Below are 14,743 nucleotides of genomic sequence, written 5' to 3'. Positions count from 1 at the left end.
TCTTTGCGGCATGTGGGATCTCTTAGTTGCAGCATGCGAACTCTTAGTTGCAGCATGCATGTGGGATCTAGCTCCCTGACCAGGGATCGAACCCGGGCCCCCTGCATTGGGAGCTCGGAGTCTTAACCACTGGACCAGCAGGAAAGTCCCATATCCACTCATCCTTTGATGGGCATTTCCCTTCCACCTTTTTGGCTCTTTCATCCAGGAATTTTGTAGTCTGCCAGTTTGGTTTCCATTTTGTGATGAGGGCATAGTTCTCCGATGAGTTCCAGGTAGACGGATCCTATCAGTTTAGGGATGGGTTTTGCTTCCTGTTCACATTGCGTGTGCTTCTGTGAGCATTAGTCAGAAGGCAGAACAGGCATTTTAACTTCGGGGCATTTGAAGAGGCGGTTTGGCTCAAAGACAGACACACGGGTTTTCAGGACCTGCTGCCCCCAACACATGGCCACAGCATGCAATTGCCACTTCGCCGAGCTATCCCCCCTGGGGACCCAGGGCCCCCAGTTCCTCAGCCCCAGACCTGCTTCCTTTCATTCCAGACACAGTCTGGGGATTCTTGGGGCGCAGGTTTCACATCCACTTGTGGAAAGGACCTTAAGCCACAACATGACTGGCTTCCAGGTCTCAGGCTCTGTTAAGACTCCGTGAGGAAGGTGTGCTTAGAAGCCAGAGAAAACAGCTGAGCTCCTCCAAGAGAGATGGCACTGTTTAAGGACATCCCGTAGCACCACGCAGGTAGCAACAGCCCAGAGGCAGACCCGCGTGTGTAACATAACTTAACGTATGATCTTTAACAAAGGAGCCTCCCTGGTCTGGGGAGGGATAGGTTCTTTAAGAAAAAGCATTACAACGATTGCTTCACTCTTTGGAGACCATCTGGATTCTCCTTGCACTTCCCATACTGGACCGGGTTGACTGGTGTCCCCCAAAATTCATTCCACCCGGAGCCTCAGAATGTGACCTTGATTAGAAATAAGGTGTCCGAGGATGTAAAGGTCTCAAGGTGGCTTCATCCTGAATCCAATACCTGGTGTCTTTATAAGAAGAGGGGAGGACACTGAGACAGAGAAGGCTTCCACGTGATGTTGGGCCAGGAAATCGGAGTGATGCACCTACAAGCCAAGGGTCACCGGAAGCCAGGAGAGTCATGGGACGGTTTCTCCCTCAGAGCCTCCAGAAGGAGCCAGCCCTGCCCACACCTTGATTTTGGACTCATCCAGAAATGCAAGACAGTACATTTCTCTTGTTTTAAGCCACCTGGTTTATAGTACTCTGTCACAGCAGCCCTAGGAAACTCTCACACCCTCCAGTATAATTTCCAGATAGATAAAGACTGAAATGTAAAGAGTAAGTCCAGGGAGGGAGAGGAGTACAGAGTATGGTTCCATGTTCATCAGCTCTGGGAGGGGAATGAGTGATAGACATCTTGAAAGAAATGACCCACAGATCTGACTGCCTGGAAAATGTAGTATTTGTATCAAAATACACCATACGCAAAAGTAAATCTGTATGAATTAGATTCAGCAGACGTCGCAAAGAGTTAATACCCTTCCTATACAAAGAGCGCCTCCAAATCAATGAGCTAGGTAGGCATGGTTCAGTGGGGAAAAAAGGGCAACTGACATGAACAGCTTCCAGAAACAGAAAAATCGTTGCTGAATACAGTGAATTCTCAAAAAACCCAGCCTGACAGAGGATTATAAGTGACAAAATGCTCTTTTGTGCCCACTGATGGCCATGGGTTGAGAAAAATATTGATCGTCGGTGCCAGTGAGGATGCTTTGAGGCAGCACTTCTCAGGCTGCTCCGGGCAGACCTCTCACTTGGGTGGGCCTCTCCGGAAGTCACTTTGGCAGAAGGGGTCAGGGGCCTTCATAGTGAGGATGTAGAGCCGATCAGATCAGCCCAGTGTTTAGGTTCAAGTGGTGCCACCTGTAGAATGAGGAGTCTCTGGGTCTAAGAGGGTACATCCGCATTGGGAACAGAACTGCCTGGGATCTGGTGGAGGGGTCCGAGGGGCATTCCAACCTGAGGACGAGGACAGGGGACACGGATGGCACTGGAAGGAGGCAGCAGTGTGGGGCCGGCCCCCATCTGAGATGCAGGGGAGGGAAGGGGAGGGCAGGGTGCCAGGCCCGTGGTGATGGCCTGGTCAGTGTCTCACGGGGATGCAGCCCGGGCTGGGGGAAGCAGACTTCCCCCTGTGGGTTGGGGGCTTTGGGCAGCTTCTCCGTGACTGGAGGGGGCCTGCAAGCCTGGGCCTGGCTGGGTGGGGAACGGCCAGAGTATGTCCAAGAACTGCTCGCTGCAGCAGCCAATCTACCAGAGGGGGGCTGTGCTATATGGGCCTTGATGGCCAGGGGCTAAGAACTGGCCAGAGGGGGTCCCCGAGGGGCTCTGTGTTGGGACACCCACACCTAGACCGATGCTTCCAGGCACTGCCCTGCAGTAGCCCAGAGGATGGAGACAGCGGTCCCTCAGGGGCCCTCCTGACCTCCTGGTGAGAAGAGAAGGCTGTTCTGGGGACAGCAGACAGGATGTGGTCAGTGGGAGGAGCAGGGAACAAACACCCTGGGTGTTTGGGGCTGGAGGTGGGGTGGGCATCCCTGGGCGCGAGCTCAGCCCCTGATGGGGGAGTGCAACAGAGTGGATGGGCTCCAGGGGGAGGTCCAGGTGACACCTGGTCCCCACGGCTGCAGAGCAAGTGAGCAGGACCAGGAAAGGCGTGATTGGCAGGAGCTTGGTGGCATCTTTGGAGAGGGGAGCAGTGGTTTCTACTGCACGGGGGCATAGCGGACCGAGGGACGGGTGGGAGCAGGAAGGGCCAGCTCCAGGCTGCGTGGAAGCCAGGAGGGAACTCGACCCTGGGCTGGAGAAGGATTTACTAGTGTCTCCGGTTTTCAGAGCCATGAGCTATTTCAGTGGGAGGGTCCTCCCCCAGGAAGGGGGAAAAGGGAGCCTCTCTGAGAGGAGAGTGCAGGCTTCCTGGGGAGCAGGACCAGGTGAGGCTGGCTGGGCGTGGGGAGGGCCCCACAGGCAGGTGCAGGGTGGAGTTTCCCAGGATGCAGATGTGGTGGGCCTGGGTGGGCTATGATGGCTGGAGGGGCAGCTGCTGCAGGGTGGGTCAGGTGGGCCCTGCGGGGACTCCCGTGAGGGCCCCCAGCTGGTGTCCACCCTGCCCCACCCCTTCTCTTTGGCCGGCCCGTTCCCTGCAGCTCCAGCGGTCAGCAGGCCCCTTGAGCAAGGCTTATCTATTAATACTTCCTCCTGGCCTGGGGCTGGGGTGTGCATTGGCTGGACCTGTGACTGCCCGCGTGGCCCCCAGTCTCAGAGTATGGAGTCCCCTGCTCCTCCCACCAAGGGGCCCAGAGCTGTAAAAGTGCCCCGTGGGCTCCGAGGGTGCCTCATGATCAGCGAGCCCTGGAGGATGTGGGACAGCACAGAGCTCAGCGGGCCACACAGCCTTCAGCCTGTCCCAGCGTCAACCAGACCCTTGTCAGGGCAGGTGACAGAGGCCCCGCGGGCAAGATCACGTGGTTGGGCCCTGATGGCTTCTCCTCGCTCAGCCCAGCTCGGTGTCCGCTGGGGGGAGAAAGCAGGCGCATCCATGTGACCTTTCTGCCGCCTGCTTCCAGGCAGCTTGGGCGTGAGACCATCCAAAGCCCCTGGTCCTTGAGCTGGAACGTGCCCCCAGAAGTTGTGGCGCTCGTGAGCCGTGTCTCCACGAGTGCGTGTCACAGAGGTTCAGGCTCTGCCTGAAGCCCTGGGTCTGCGCACGTGTGTGTGTGTGCACGCGTGTGTCTGTGTGTGCACGCACGTGAGTGTGGGTGTGTTCAAATGAAATTCTGTTTGTGCATGTGTGTCCACTTTTCTGTGCGTGCGTGTGTGAGCACGGTCGTATGAGAGTGTGTATTCAACCACGCATGTCCATGTCTGCACGTGTGCTCACATTCGTACATGTATGTTCACAAGCACACACGTGCGTTCATGTGGCCGTGATTAAGGTGCAGATCTACAGTTTGGGCTCCTGCCTCTCTCACCAGGCTTGGAAGCGCATAAACTACCCGCCCTCCACAGCCTTCTGGGGCTGCCCAGGAACATCCTGCAGTTAGCTCTCAGAGTTTCCAGGGGACGGTCAGGTGGGCAGCACCACCTGGCACCTCTGAACACAGACAAGTTCAGAGATTCCCAGCCATTTCCTTGCAGTGGCATCTGAGGAACTCGGTGGCTGGGCTCGAGGATTGGGCATTTTGAAAAGTAAGCAAGAGGTTTTTAAAAGTTGCACTCCTGGGGAATTGGGTCCTTTCATAATCCACATGCTTTGTTTTAAACAGCTTTATTGGGTATAATCGATACACTATAAATGGCACTTATTTGAAGTGTGTGATTGGATGAGTTGTGACACATGCAAGCACCCAGGAGCCCACGACCACGATCAAGATAGTGAGCACATCCATCACCCAAAAATTCTCCCTGGCTCCTTTGTCCTCCCGCCCTGTCCCCCTCCTCCAAGCAGCCAACAATCAGTTTTCTGTCTCTAATTAGTTTACACTTTTTAGAAATTTACGTACAGTTGACCCTTGAACAACACAGGGGTTAAGGACGCTGACCCTCATATACACACGCAGTCAAAAATCCATGTATAAGGACTTCCCTGGTGGTCCAGCGGTTAAGACTCCATGCTCCCATTGCAGGGGACCCGGGATCAATCCCGGGTCAGGGAACTAGATCCTGCGTGCCACTTAAGAGCCCGCATGTGCAATTGAAAGAGCCCGCATGCCGCAACTAAAAAAGATCCCACATGCCGCAATTGGAAAAAAAAAAAAAAATCCTGTGTGCTGCAACTAAGACCAGTCTCAGCCAAATAAATAATTATTAAAAAAAATTAGGGGCTTCCCTGGTGGCGCAGTGGTTGAGAATCTGCCTGCTAATGCAGGGGACACGGGTTCGAGCCCTGGTCTGGGAAGATCCCACATGCCGCGGAGCGGCTGGGCCCGTGAGCCACAATTGCTGAGCCTGCGCGTCTGGAGCCTGTGCCCCGCGACGGGAGGGGCCGCGATAGAGAAAGGCCCGCGCACCGCGATGAAGAGCGGTCCCCGCACCGCGATGAAGAGTGGTCCCCGCTTGCCGCAACTGGAGAAAGCCCTCGCACGAACCGAAGACCCAACACAGCCAAAAATAAATAAATAAATAAATAAATAAGAAAATCCTTTAAAAAAAAAAAAAAAATTAGAATTAAATCCGTGTATAACTTTACAGTTGGCTCTCCGTATCTGTGGCTCTCCATCCTGGGGTTCAACCAACCACAGATTATGTACTACTAAAGTACATATTTAGTGAAAAAAATCTGCATATAAGTGAACCCACGGAGTACAAACCCATGTTGTTCAAGGGTCACGTGTATGTGGAATCATATAATATGTACTCTTGAAAATTTTATTGAGATGAAATTTGTATAACATTAAATTAACCACTTAAAGTGAACAATTCAATGGTATTTAGCATATTTGTAATGTTTTGCAACCATCACCTCTATCTAGCTCCAGAACTTTTCCATCACCCCAAAAGGAAACCCTGTGTCCATCAGGAATCTCTCCCCATTCCCCCGCCTCTTCACTTCCCAGCCCCTGGGAACCACTGGTGTACTTTCTATTTCTATGGATTTGCCTGTTCTGGACATTTCATATAAATGGGCTCATACAACATGTGGCCTTTGGTCTCTGTCTTCTTTCATTCAGCATAATGTTTTCAGAGTTCATCCACATTGTAGCATGAATCAGTAACATTCCATTGTGTGGATGGACCACATTCTGTTCATCCATTCATCAGCTGATGGAAATTTGGGTTGTTTCCACCTTTTGGCTATTGTGAATAGGGTTGCTGTGAACGTGTGTGTCCAAGTATCTGTTTGAATCCCTGTTTTTAAGTCTTTTTGGGTCCATACCTAGGAGTGGAATTGCTGGGTCTACAGGTACTCTTTTTCGTCTTCTGTCTTTCACTCAGCACACAGATTCTGAGATTGTTCCGTGTTGTTCCATGCTGTTGTGAGGATTGTGTTGTGTCCCTTCTCACAGCTGAGTCATGTTCCATTGTGTGGCTGGTTTATTCGTCCATTCACCGGTTTGTGTATGTTCAGGTTGTTTCTAGTCTGGGACTTTTAGAAACAATGCCATTAAGAACATTCATGTAGGGACTTCCCTGGTGGTGCAGTGGTTAAGAATCCGCCTGCCAATGCAGGGGACACGGGTTCAAGCCCTGGTCCAGGAAGATCCCAGGTGCCGCAGAGCAACTGAGCCTGCGCTCTAGAGCCCATGAGCCACAACTACTGAAGCCCGCGCACCTAGAGCCCGTGCTCCACAACAAGAGAAGCCACCACAATGAGAAGCCCGCGCACCGCAGCAAAGAGTAGCCCCCGCTCACCGCAACTAGAGAAAGCCCACATGCAGCAACAAAGACCCAACGCAGCCATAAATTAATTAATTAATTAATTTTAGAAAAAAAGAACATTCATGTACAATCTCTGTATGAACATCTGCTTCATTTCTCTTAAGTCCTAGGAGTGGCTCCTAGGAGTGGGTCACATGCTAGGCGTATAATTAACTTTTAAAGAAATTGCCAAAGTGTTTCCAGAGTAGATGAGCCCCACCGTTTCATAGAATTTTTCTGCAGGATACTGTGGCTTTTTGAATAAAGACACTTATCAATGTTCACATCCATTTATCTGCTAATTCTACATGAGTGAACTGATCCCAAGGAAATGCTCAGACTTGGACATGAAGATGTGTGTCCAAGAACTCAGAAATCATGTTTCAAAGCGTATTTCATGACACAGAGAAATGTTCATCTGTACCAACATACCACATTACGAGCAATTCAGGTTCTATTAAAACATGTAACATCTATTAAACTGGAAGGAAATATACCAAAGTTACTTAATAATTTGGGGGAGAGTTTAGAAAATTAAATATTCCCATCTCCCCCAACCTTCCTACCTGTTGCCACTACCTACCTACCTGTTTGTAGCAGCTTCATAATGTCTGGTTTTGTTCAGCCTCACCCGTCCCCCACCCTCCTAACACTGCTGTGGGACTCAGTTTCCCAGAACCCAGATCATCTCAGCCTCTGAGTCATGCTTCTGCCCAGGGCAGAGGTCTGCATACTGTTTCTATAAAAGACTGGAAAATAAGTATGTTCAACTTTCCAGTTCTTAAGGTTACTAATCTGTGTCGTGACTATTCACTTATGCTGATATAAGAAAGGCAGCTGTGGACAATATGTACATGAATGGGCAGAGCTTCGTTGTGAACTCCTCTTCATCCTTCAGAACCCCTCTGAGATGTTACCATTCGCCTAAAGCCTTCTCTGGCTCTTGGGAACAGTAACTTCTCACGCTCATGGTTGATATTCTCTCAAATTTGTTTGCATATCAGCTTCTCCCGCTGGGCTTTGAGCCAAGGTCTGGTTCATCTTTGTATCTTCAGCCACGCTTGGGTGGCACACAGTGGGCCCCCACGTGACCCACACTGCCTTTCTGCCTTTTGCTCCAAGACACAAAATGAGCTGTTGCCAGCATTGGCTGCCTTTTCTCTCTTTCCCGAAATGTCTTTAGGAGCAAATGCATTTGGTCCAGGGAACCCTGTTACATTGTCATCATGTCTCCCCAGTTTCCTCTGCCTGGGATGACTCCTTGGTCTTTCCTTGTTGCTCATGACCTTCACAATCTTGGGGAGGACTGCAGGCGTCCCACAGGATGCCCCTAATTTGGGGCTGATGTTCTTGTCATGATTGGAATGGGGTTGTGGGTTCTAGAAGCAAATGTACTCTGAGCAGTTCTCTCGAGCGAGTTTTTGGGGGCCCTCCCTGACTTCATCCTCCTCAGTGGGATTTCAGGTACCCGGGGGTTTCAAGGTCCCTGAGTTTCGGGGCAGGTTCAGTCTTGCTCATCCCAACCTTCCTCATGTGTTTTGGGGACATAACCAAGGCCCATGGGGCCGCGTCTTCGTCCGCTTAGGGATCTGCCAGGGGAGGCTTTGCCAGAGAGGAGAGTCCAGGAAGGGCTGAGCTCTGAGATGGTTGTGGCCATTGGACTTGAGGGTTGAGAGGCTGGTGGGGAGGGACGGGGCCTGGGACGGAGCAAACTCCAGGGGACGGGTTTGATCTTGGCAGGAGGGGCCTGGTGATGTCGCCCTGCAGGAGCCACAAACCTTAGGTGAGTGTCACGTTTAAGGACAGATAAGGCTCTTCGGCCCTTCTGGCTCTTCAGGAGAGCCCACGGATTCAGGCCATGGGTCTGAGGCCGTCTGTCCAGAGGTGGATGTCAGTGTCGCCCCACCCCCACCTTCACCCTTCTGATTTTGCCACCCCCCTCCCTTCCAGCTCCAGGACGCGCGCCCCGAGCCCGGGAGGCATGCTGAGGCCAGGCCGCCGGCAGGATGAGTGTGAAAGAGGCGGGCAGCTCCGGCCACCGGGGGCAGGCGGCCTACCACCTGCACATCTACCCGCAGCTGGCCACCAGCGAGAGCCAGACCCCGTGCCAGGCCTCGTGCCGCGTGACAGCCACCAAGGACAGCACCACGTCCGACGTCATCCAGGACGCCATCACCAGCCTGCAGCTGGACGGCAGCAAGCGCTACGTGCTGGTGGAGGTCAAGGAGACGGGCGGGGAGGAGTGGGTGCTGGATGCCAACGACTCGCCTGTGCACCGTGTGCTGCTGTGGCCACGGCGGGCGCAGGACGAGCACCCCCAGGAGGACGGCTACTACTTCCTGCTGCAGGAGCGCAACGCAGACGGGACCATCAAGTACGTGCACATGCAGCTCATGTCCCAGGCCACGGCCACCCGGCGCCTGGTGGAGCGTGGCCTCCTGCCCCGGCCGCAGGCGGACTTTGATGACCTGTGCAACCTCCCCGAACTGACCGAGGAGAACCTCCTGAAGAACCTCAAACACCGCTTCCTGCAGCAGAAGATCTACACGTATGCCGGGAGCATCCTCGTGGCCGTCAACCCCTTCAAGTTCCTGCCCATCTACAACCCCAAGTACGTGAAGATGTACGAGAACCAGCAGCTGGGCAAGCTGGAGCCGCACGTGTTCGCGCTGGCCGACGTCACCTACTACGCCATGCTCCGGAAGCACGTCAACCAGTGCATCGTCATCTCAGGCGAGAGCGGCTCCGGCAAGACGCAGAGCACCAACTTCCTGATCCACTGCCTCACCGCCCTGAGCCAGAAGGGCTACGCCAGCGGCGTCGAGAGGACCATCCTCGGTGCTGGTCCGGTGCTGGAGGTGAGCGGGACCGCTCGGCGGGAGGGGCCTTAACACGTGGGTTTGGTTGTCGTTCAGATAACGGCCGTGGAGGAAACAGTTATACGCACGTTTTCCAGAAACAGGAGGCATGGCATGCCATGCAGGGCCACACAGGGGGGGCACCAGGGCTCATCAGGAGGCAGCAGGAGCCAGGGGAGGGTGTAGGCAGGTGTCTGTCGTGGTTTTCGCGGGAAGGGTCCGGTGAGGCAGGGTAAGCAGGCTTAGGGTGGCTAGTTTGAATAATTTCAGGGTTTGGGAGCATAAGGGCTGCCCTGGTTGTCTGGTACTTGGCCCTGGGGTGAGCAGGGCAGGGAGAGAGTAGCCCGGAGTGTGAGAACGTGATAATGGTGGGGGGCGGGCGTAGGCTCTGAAGTGGTTGGTTTGTATTTGGAGGGCGTGTTTGTAGGAGAGTCCTTTGCTCTCTCTAGGACTCGGCCAGCCCTGGCGGGGGCAGTCCCTCCAGGATCAGCCAGGCCCCAAGTGTCAAAGCATCAGAATAGAGAAAATAGCAAGGCCTGATCAACGCCTTGATGTCCTCTTAATGTACTCCCAATGTCTGGAGGGGCGGCAATCTGCACTCCGGGTCCCAGAAAGAAAAGGATGGCGTGTCCAAACTGAATAGTTCATGGTGGGGTATTTCTGGCGGGGGTGGGACCGTGGGCTAGAAGGAAGCCAGCAAGGTGAGTTCAGGCCTGGGGGCTGGGGACGGGCTAGAGGAGGGGCTGCTTGGCAGTGCCAAAGGGTCAGCGGGGGAGGAAATGCCCCAGCTTCCTGCACTCTCTCCAGTGTTCCCATTGGCCAGACCCCACAGGAGTCACGGATGTGTCACTGTGGGTGAGCCTTCTGGACACGGGGGCAGTGGAAGCGATCGCAGTGATCACTCACTCTCAGGGTCTTAGGACAAGATGCATCCACGTCTCAGAACATAACTTAACCGTCGTCACCTGGTGAGGGCCAGGGCCGCGTATGGGCCTGGGGTGTGCGCCTCTGGGTTTGGGGTCTAAGACTCTGCTTGCTTGCTTTCTGCTTTTAATAAGATTTTGCAGTGATTAAATGATTTTAAGTATGTAACTTAAATAGTTAAATTTTATTAAGTATAATGACATAAGTCACTCTATTTCTTCGAGCAGTTTTAGGTTTATAGAAATACTGAACAGACAGTACGGAGAGTTCCCGTATTCTCCTGCCGCTTCTGCTCTTCCCCCTGTCATTAACATGTTGTATTTGTTAACAATTGGTGAGCCAGTATTGACATTATCATTATTAACTAAAGTCCACGGTGTACATTAGGATTCACTCAGTGTTGCATCTGCGGCGCGTTTGTTTGGACAAATGCACAATGTCACGTCACCCCCCTCCCTCCCTCCAGCTCCCGGAAACCACTGATCCTTTTACTGTCTCCATAGTTTTGCCTTTTCCAGGATGCTGGATGGCTGGAATCATACCGTCTGTAGTCTTTTCAGACCGGCTTCTTTCACTTAGTACTAAATACTAGTACTAAGGTTCCTCTGCATCTTTTCTCGGCTCGAGACCTCATATCTTCACGTTGCTGAGTAACACCCGCTGGATGTGCTGCAGTCTGTCCATCCGCAGGACCCCAGACCCTCTATCCGAGGAGTAGGCTCAGGGTGGGGTGGGGGCGGGGGTAGGTTCAGGGGTCCCACTCGCCCTGAAACACTGACCTCCAGCTTCTTACTGAAATTCACTGAAATCCCATCTGAGCTGTGCCGGCTGAATACGCTTCAGTTCCTCTTCCTCTCTGACGATCTCTGAGATCATGAGCAAGAAATTAGCTGGGGCTGTACAGCCTGGCCCCGTGCCAGCACGCAGGGCCTATATCTGTCTTCTCCTATACATGTAATGTAAAGATTCATTGTCATTTTTTGCGCAAGCATTTCAAAGACTACCTAGTGATCCAGCCGCAGAACGGACGCTTTTCTCTTCAGTGCTGTGTACCCTGCATGCGTTCCCTCCTCTAATCGTCCATTCATTCTGCAAATATTCCGCGTGCAGGCACCGTTCTTGGCACCGGGCTATGCAGTGGCCAAAATCAACACAGAGGCCTGCCCACAGGGAGCTGCCGCCTGGTGACGAGGAGGCAGGCAGCGAGACAGACAACGGCCTCGCGTGTGAGCTAAGAGCCGATGAGAACAGTGGGTGGGCTCGTGGAAGAAGGGGTAAGGGGGCAGGAGGCGAGAAGGTGATGCCGAGCCGGGCCCGGAAGCGGGTGGGGCGAGCGATGCGGCGTCTGGGAGGGGGACACGGCCAGTGCAAAAAGCCGGAAGGCTGGACCGTGCCTGGCGTGTTGAAGAAAGTCAGGGGCCCTGGAGGGCACGGGAAGCAGCCGGAGTGGGGTGAGCAAGGGGCAGAGCAGGAGGCGGTGGGGACAGGGAGGTGACAGCAGATCATTCAGGGCCTTGCAGGATCACGGGGTGGGCACTGTGTGATGTGGGAGCTACGGAGGGTGTCCCAGGTTCAATCTGGCTCCATCCCAGCTCTGGAACTCAGCTGCCGTGAAACCACCAACGGCCCCACTGTCCTCCCAGCAATGGCCGGGGCCCATAACAGGTGCTCTAGGACAGGATAAAGCAATGCAGGCCCTGAGTGACTTTAGAAGTCGGGGACAGGAACAAGAGGACGGACCCAGCATTTACCGAGCAGGGCATTTTGCCAAGTGGGCCCTTCACCCCTCACAGAACCGGGCGGGCGGGTGGGTGTGGCAAGGTTTGATGAGGATGCCGAGCCCCAGGGTTTCAGTGCACCACAACAAGGAGGCAGGTTTGGCCCCGCGGTGCAGCTTCCTTTTCTAGCTGAGGACCATCCAGGGCACCGGGATGAGGTTCCTGGCGCTGCCCTAACAAAGTACCACAGACTGGGTGGCGTCAGAGAGAGGAATTTACTCTCTCTCACAGTTCTGGAGGCCCGAGGTCTGAAGTCTAGGTGTGGGCAGGGCCACACTCCCTCGGAAGGCTCTAGGGGCAGATGCTTTCTTGCCTCTTCGCACTTCCGGGGGCTCCAGTCAGGCGCTCCTTGGCTTGTGTTGCTCCGATCCCAGCCTCTGTCATCACATTGCCTTCTCTTCCTATAAAGACACCGGTCATCATTGGGTTTAGCGGCCGCCCCAATCCAGGATGACCTCATCCTAACTAATTACGTCAGCAAAGACCCATTTCCACATCAGGCCACGTTCACAGGTTCCAGCGTCAGGACAATATAGACGAGCCTTTTGCGGGGGGGGGACACAAGTCAGCCCTCAGCAGTCCCCCGCCGAGCGACAGCTGGACGTGTCTTGTGCCTTCTTCCCCAAGGGCCGCCACTGGTGATCCTGGGGGCCCATCCGTCCTCCTGCTGGCCTCCATGCTCCTCCCCTGCCGTTGCCCCGAAGGATTCTGGCACATTCTACGAGGGCCGTTAGTCACCTCCGTGGCGGGTGTCTGCACCCCGTGAGTCAGATGCCTCTGACCTTGCCCGGCTGCCTCCCTCGAGCCTCAGCAGTGGGAGCCGGCAAGGCCAAATTTCCCCAGGGGTTAGGAGCTGCTGGAGGGCGGTGCCCATGCCAGCTTCCAAAACAGGCTTGAGCCAGATCCACGTCACAGCCATAAATGTGCTTCCTGAGGCGACCATTTGGAAAAGGGAGAAGGTTGTTTTCGTTTAGAGCCAGGCTTTGCAGCCAGAGCACCACTGACGTCTGGGGCCAGGTCAGTCTCTGGGCTGGGGGCCGTCGTGTACGCTGTGGGGTGTTGAGCAGCACCCCTGGCCTCCACCCACCTGATGCCAGTAGCACCCCCTCCCCCCAGTGGCAACAACCGAAAAATGTCCCCAGACATCACCAAGTGTCCCCTGGGAGCAGAATCTCCCCTGGGTGAGAACAGCTGCCTTAGTCACAGCTTGTAATCCCACAAGACCCAGTCACCGTTTCTTTCAAGTGTTGATGGTTAAGAAATTGTCCATAAGTAAGTCCCAACCATTCTGAGCTAACTTGAGAGTTACTTTCTAATAACAGGAATAACTAGCTACCGTGCCTTTGGGCCCACTGTGTGTCAGGCTTTGGGTGCCACGGTCTTCATCCATCGTCTCTCTGAGGACTCACAACAGCTCTGCTCATTTTAAAGACGAGAAAACAGAGCCCCAGAGAGGTGTGCTGGTGTGTAAATGTCCTGGGGCTGCCATCACAGAGTACTGTAAATGGGAGAGGGTGGAGGTGGAGGGCTTAAAACAACAGGAATTTTTTCTCTCACAGTTCTGGGGGCCAGAAGTCTGAAATCAAGGTGTAGGCAGGGCTGGCTCCTTCTGGAGGCTCCGAGGGAGAAGCCATCCCGTGTCTCTCTCCTGGTTTCTGGTGGCTGCCAGCAGCCCTTTGGCATTCCTTGGCTTGTGGCCTCATCACTCCAGGCTCTGTCTCTGTGTCCATATGGCCTTCTCCCCCCTCTGCCTCTGTATCTCGAATCTCCTTTCTCTTACAAGAACACCGTCATTAGATTTAGGGCCTACCCTAAATCCAAGATGATCTCACCTCAAGATCCTTACGTTAATTCCATCTGCAAAGACCCTATTTCCAAAGAAGGTCCCACTCACAGGTTCCAGAGATCAGGACTTGGACATATCTTTTTGAGGGACACAAGTCGACCCAGTACAGTCTGGGTACCCCAGGCCACACTGCAGGTAGCCACAGCCAGACCACCGTTAGAACCCAGCCTGAGTCTAAGTTCACGGTACCCCTCTGCACCTTCGTGAAAGATTTCCTCTCTCAGCTCGGCTGGGGCCGCAGGAAGCCGATCGGGACTTTTTTCTCAGCTCCCTGAAAGGAGAAGTTGAGTTGTTTTGAGGTTTGGGTATCGCCGGGCACCCCCCCAGGCAAGGGTTGCAAACTTGCTGTGCAATTCTGACCAGAAAACAGGAAGGCGGCACTGTGGAAAGCCGGTTCCAATCAGCTGATCTGCCCACCCGCTGCAGTTAACTGTTACTGTCACTGTTTCACACGATGTCGCTCGGCCACCCTGCAGCCTGCCCCCTGAACCACCCCCAGAAACGCGACGTTTGTGCAGGAGTGTTGCCTTAGCTCAGAAATACGGAAGGTGCAGAAGGCAGGCTCACCAGGGCAGTGCAGTCCGGGGTCCGTGACCCATGCCGGGTGCCCTCTGAGGACCTGGCGACATCGTGATGCAGCCGCCCCGGCATCAGCCACCGGGCTGGCCACAAAGCCCACCCAAGACGTGCCCCTCTGCCTCGACATCAGGGCTGAGGGTGGAGGGTGCTTAGGCCAGGGTTCTCTTTGTCCTTCCTGAACCGTAACGCACGCCACTGACATTTGCCAACGCGCACAGGGTTTTAATTTCGAAAGCAGAAATGAAACGAGGATCCTTGCTGGCTGGGCCATTTTCCCAAGCGGCCAGAGGCCGGGGTTTCGGGACCTCCACGTAGCCACTGTGTCC

The 14,743-nt window shown here is 54.3% G+C and overlaps 1 protein-coding gene across 9 annotated transcripts in view; it reads left to right on the top strand.

Annotated features, from left to right (window-relative positions):
* The window catches only part of MYO9B (myosin IXB), a 90,381-nt gene that overhangs the window by 9,115 nt on the left and 66,523 nt on the right, over positions 1-14,743 (top strand). For all 9 annotated transcript variants that reach the window (XM_057540115.1, XM_057540111.1, XM_057540108.1 and 6 more), the window contains exon 2: positions 8,383-9,290. In XM_057540115.1, coding sequence (XP_057396098.1) covers positions 8,439-9,290 — 852 coding nt within the window. In that variant the 5' untranslated portion in view covers positions 8,383-8,438. The remainder of the gene's footprint in view (positions 1-8,382; positions 9,291-14,743) is intronic.

The sequence above is a fragment of the Balaenoptera acutorostrata genome, chromosome 2 (genome assembly GCF_949987535.1).
Source record: "Balaenoptera acutorostrata chromosome 2, mBalAcu1.1, whole genome shotgun sequence".
NCBI lineage: Eukaryota > Metazoa > Chordata > Mammalia > Artiodactyla > Balaenopteridae > Balaenoptera > Balaenoptera acutorostrata.
Note: the sequence above shows the minus strand (reverse complement) of the source record. Positions and strands in the feature narration are given on the sequence as shown.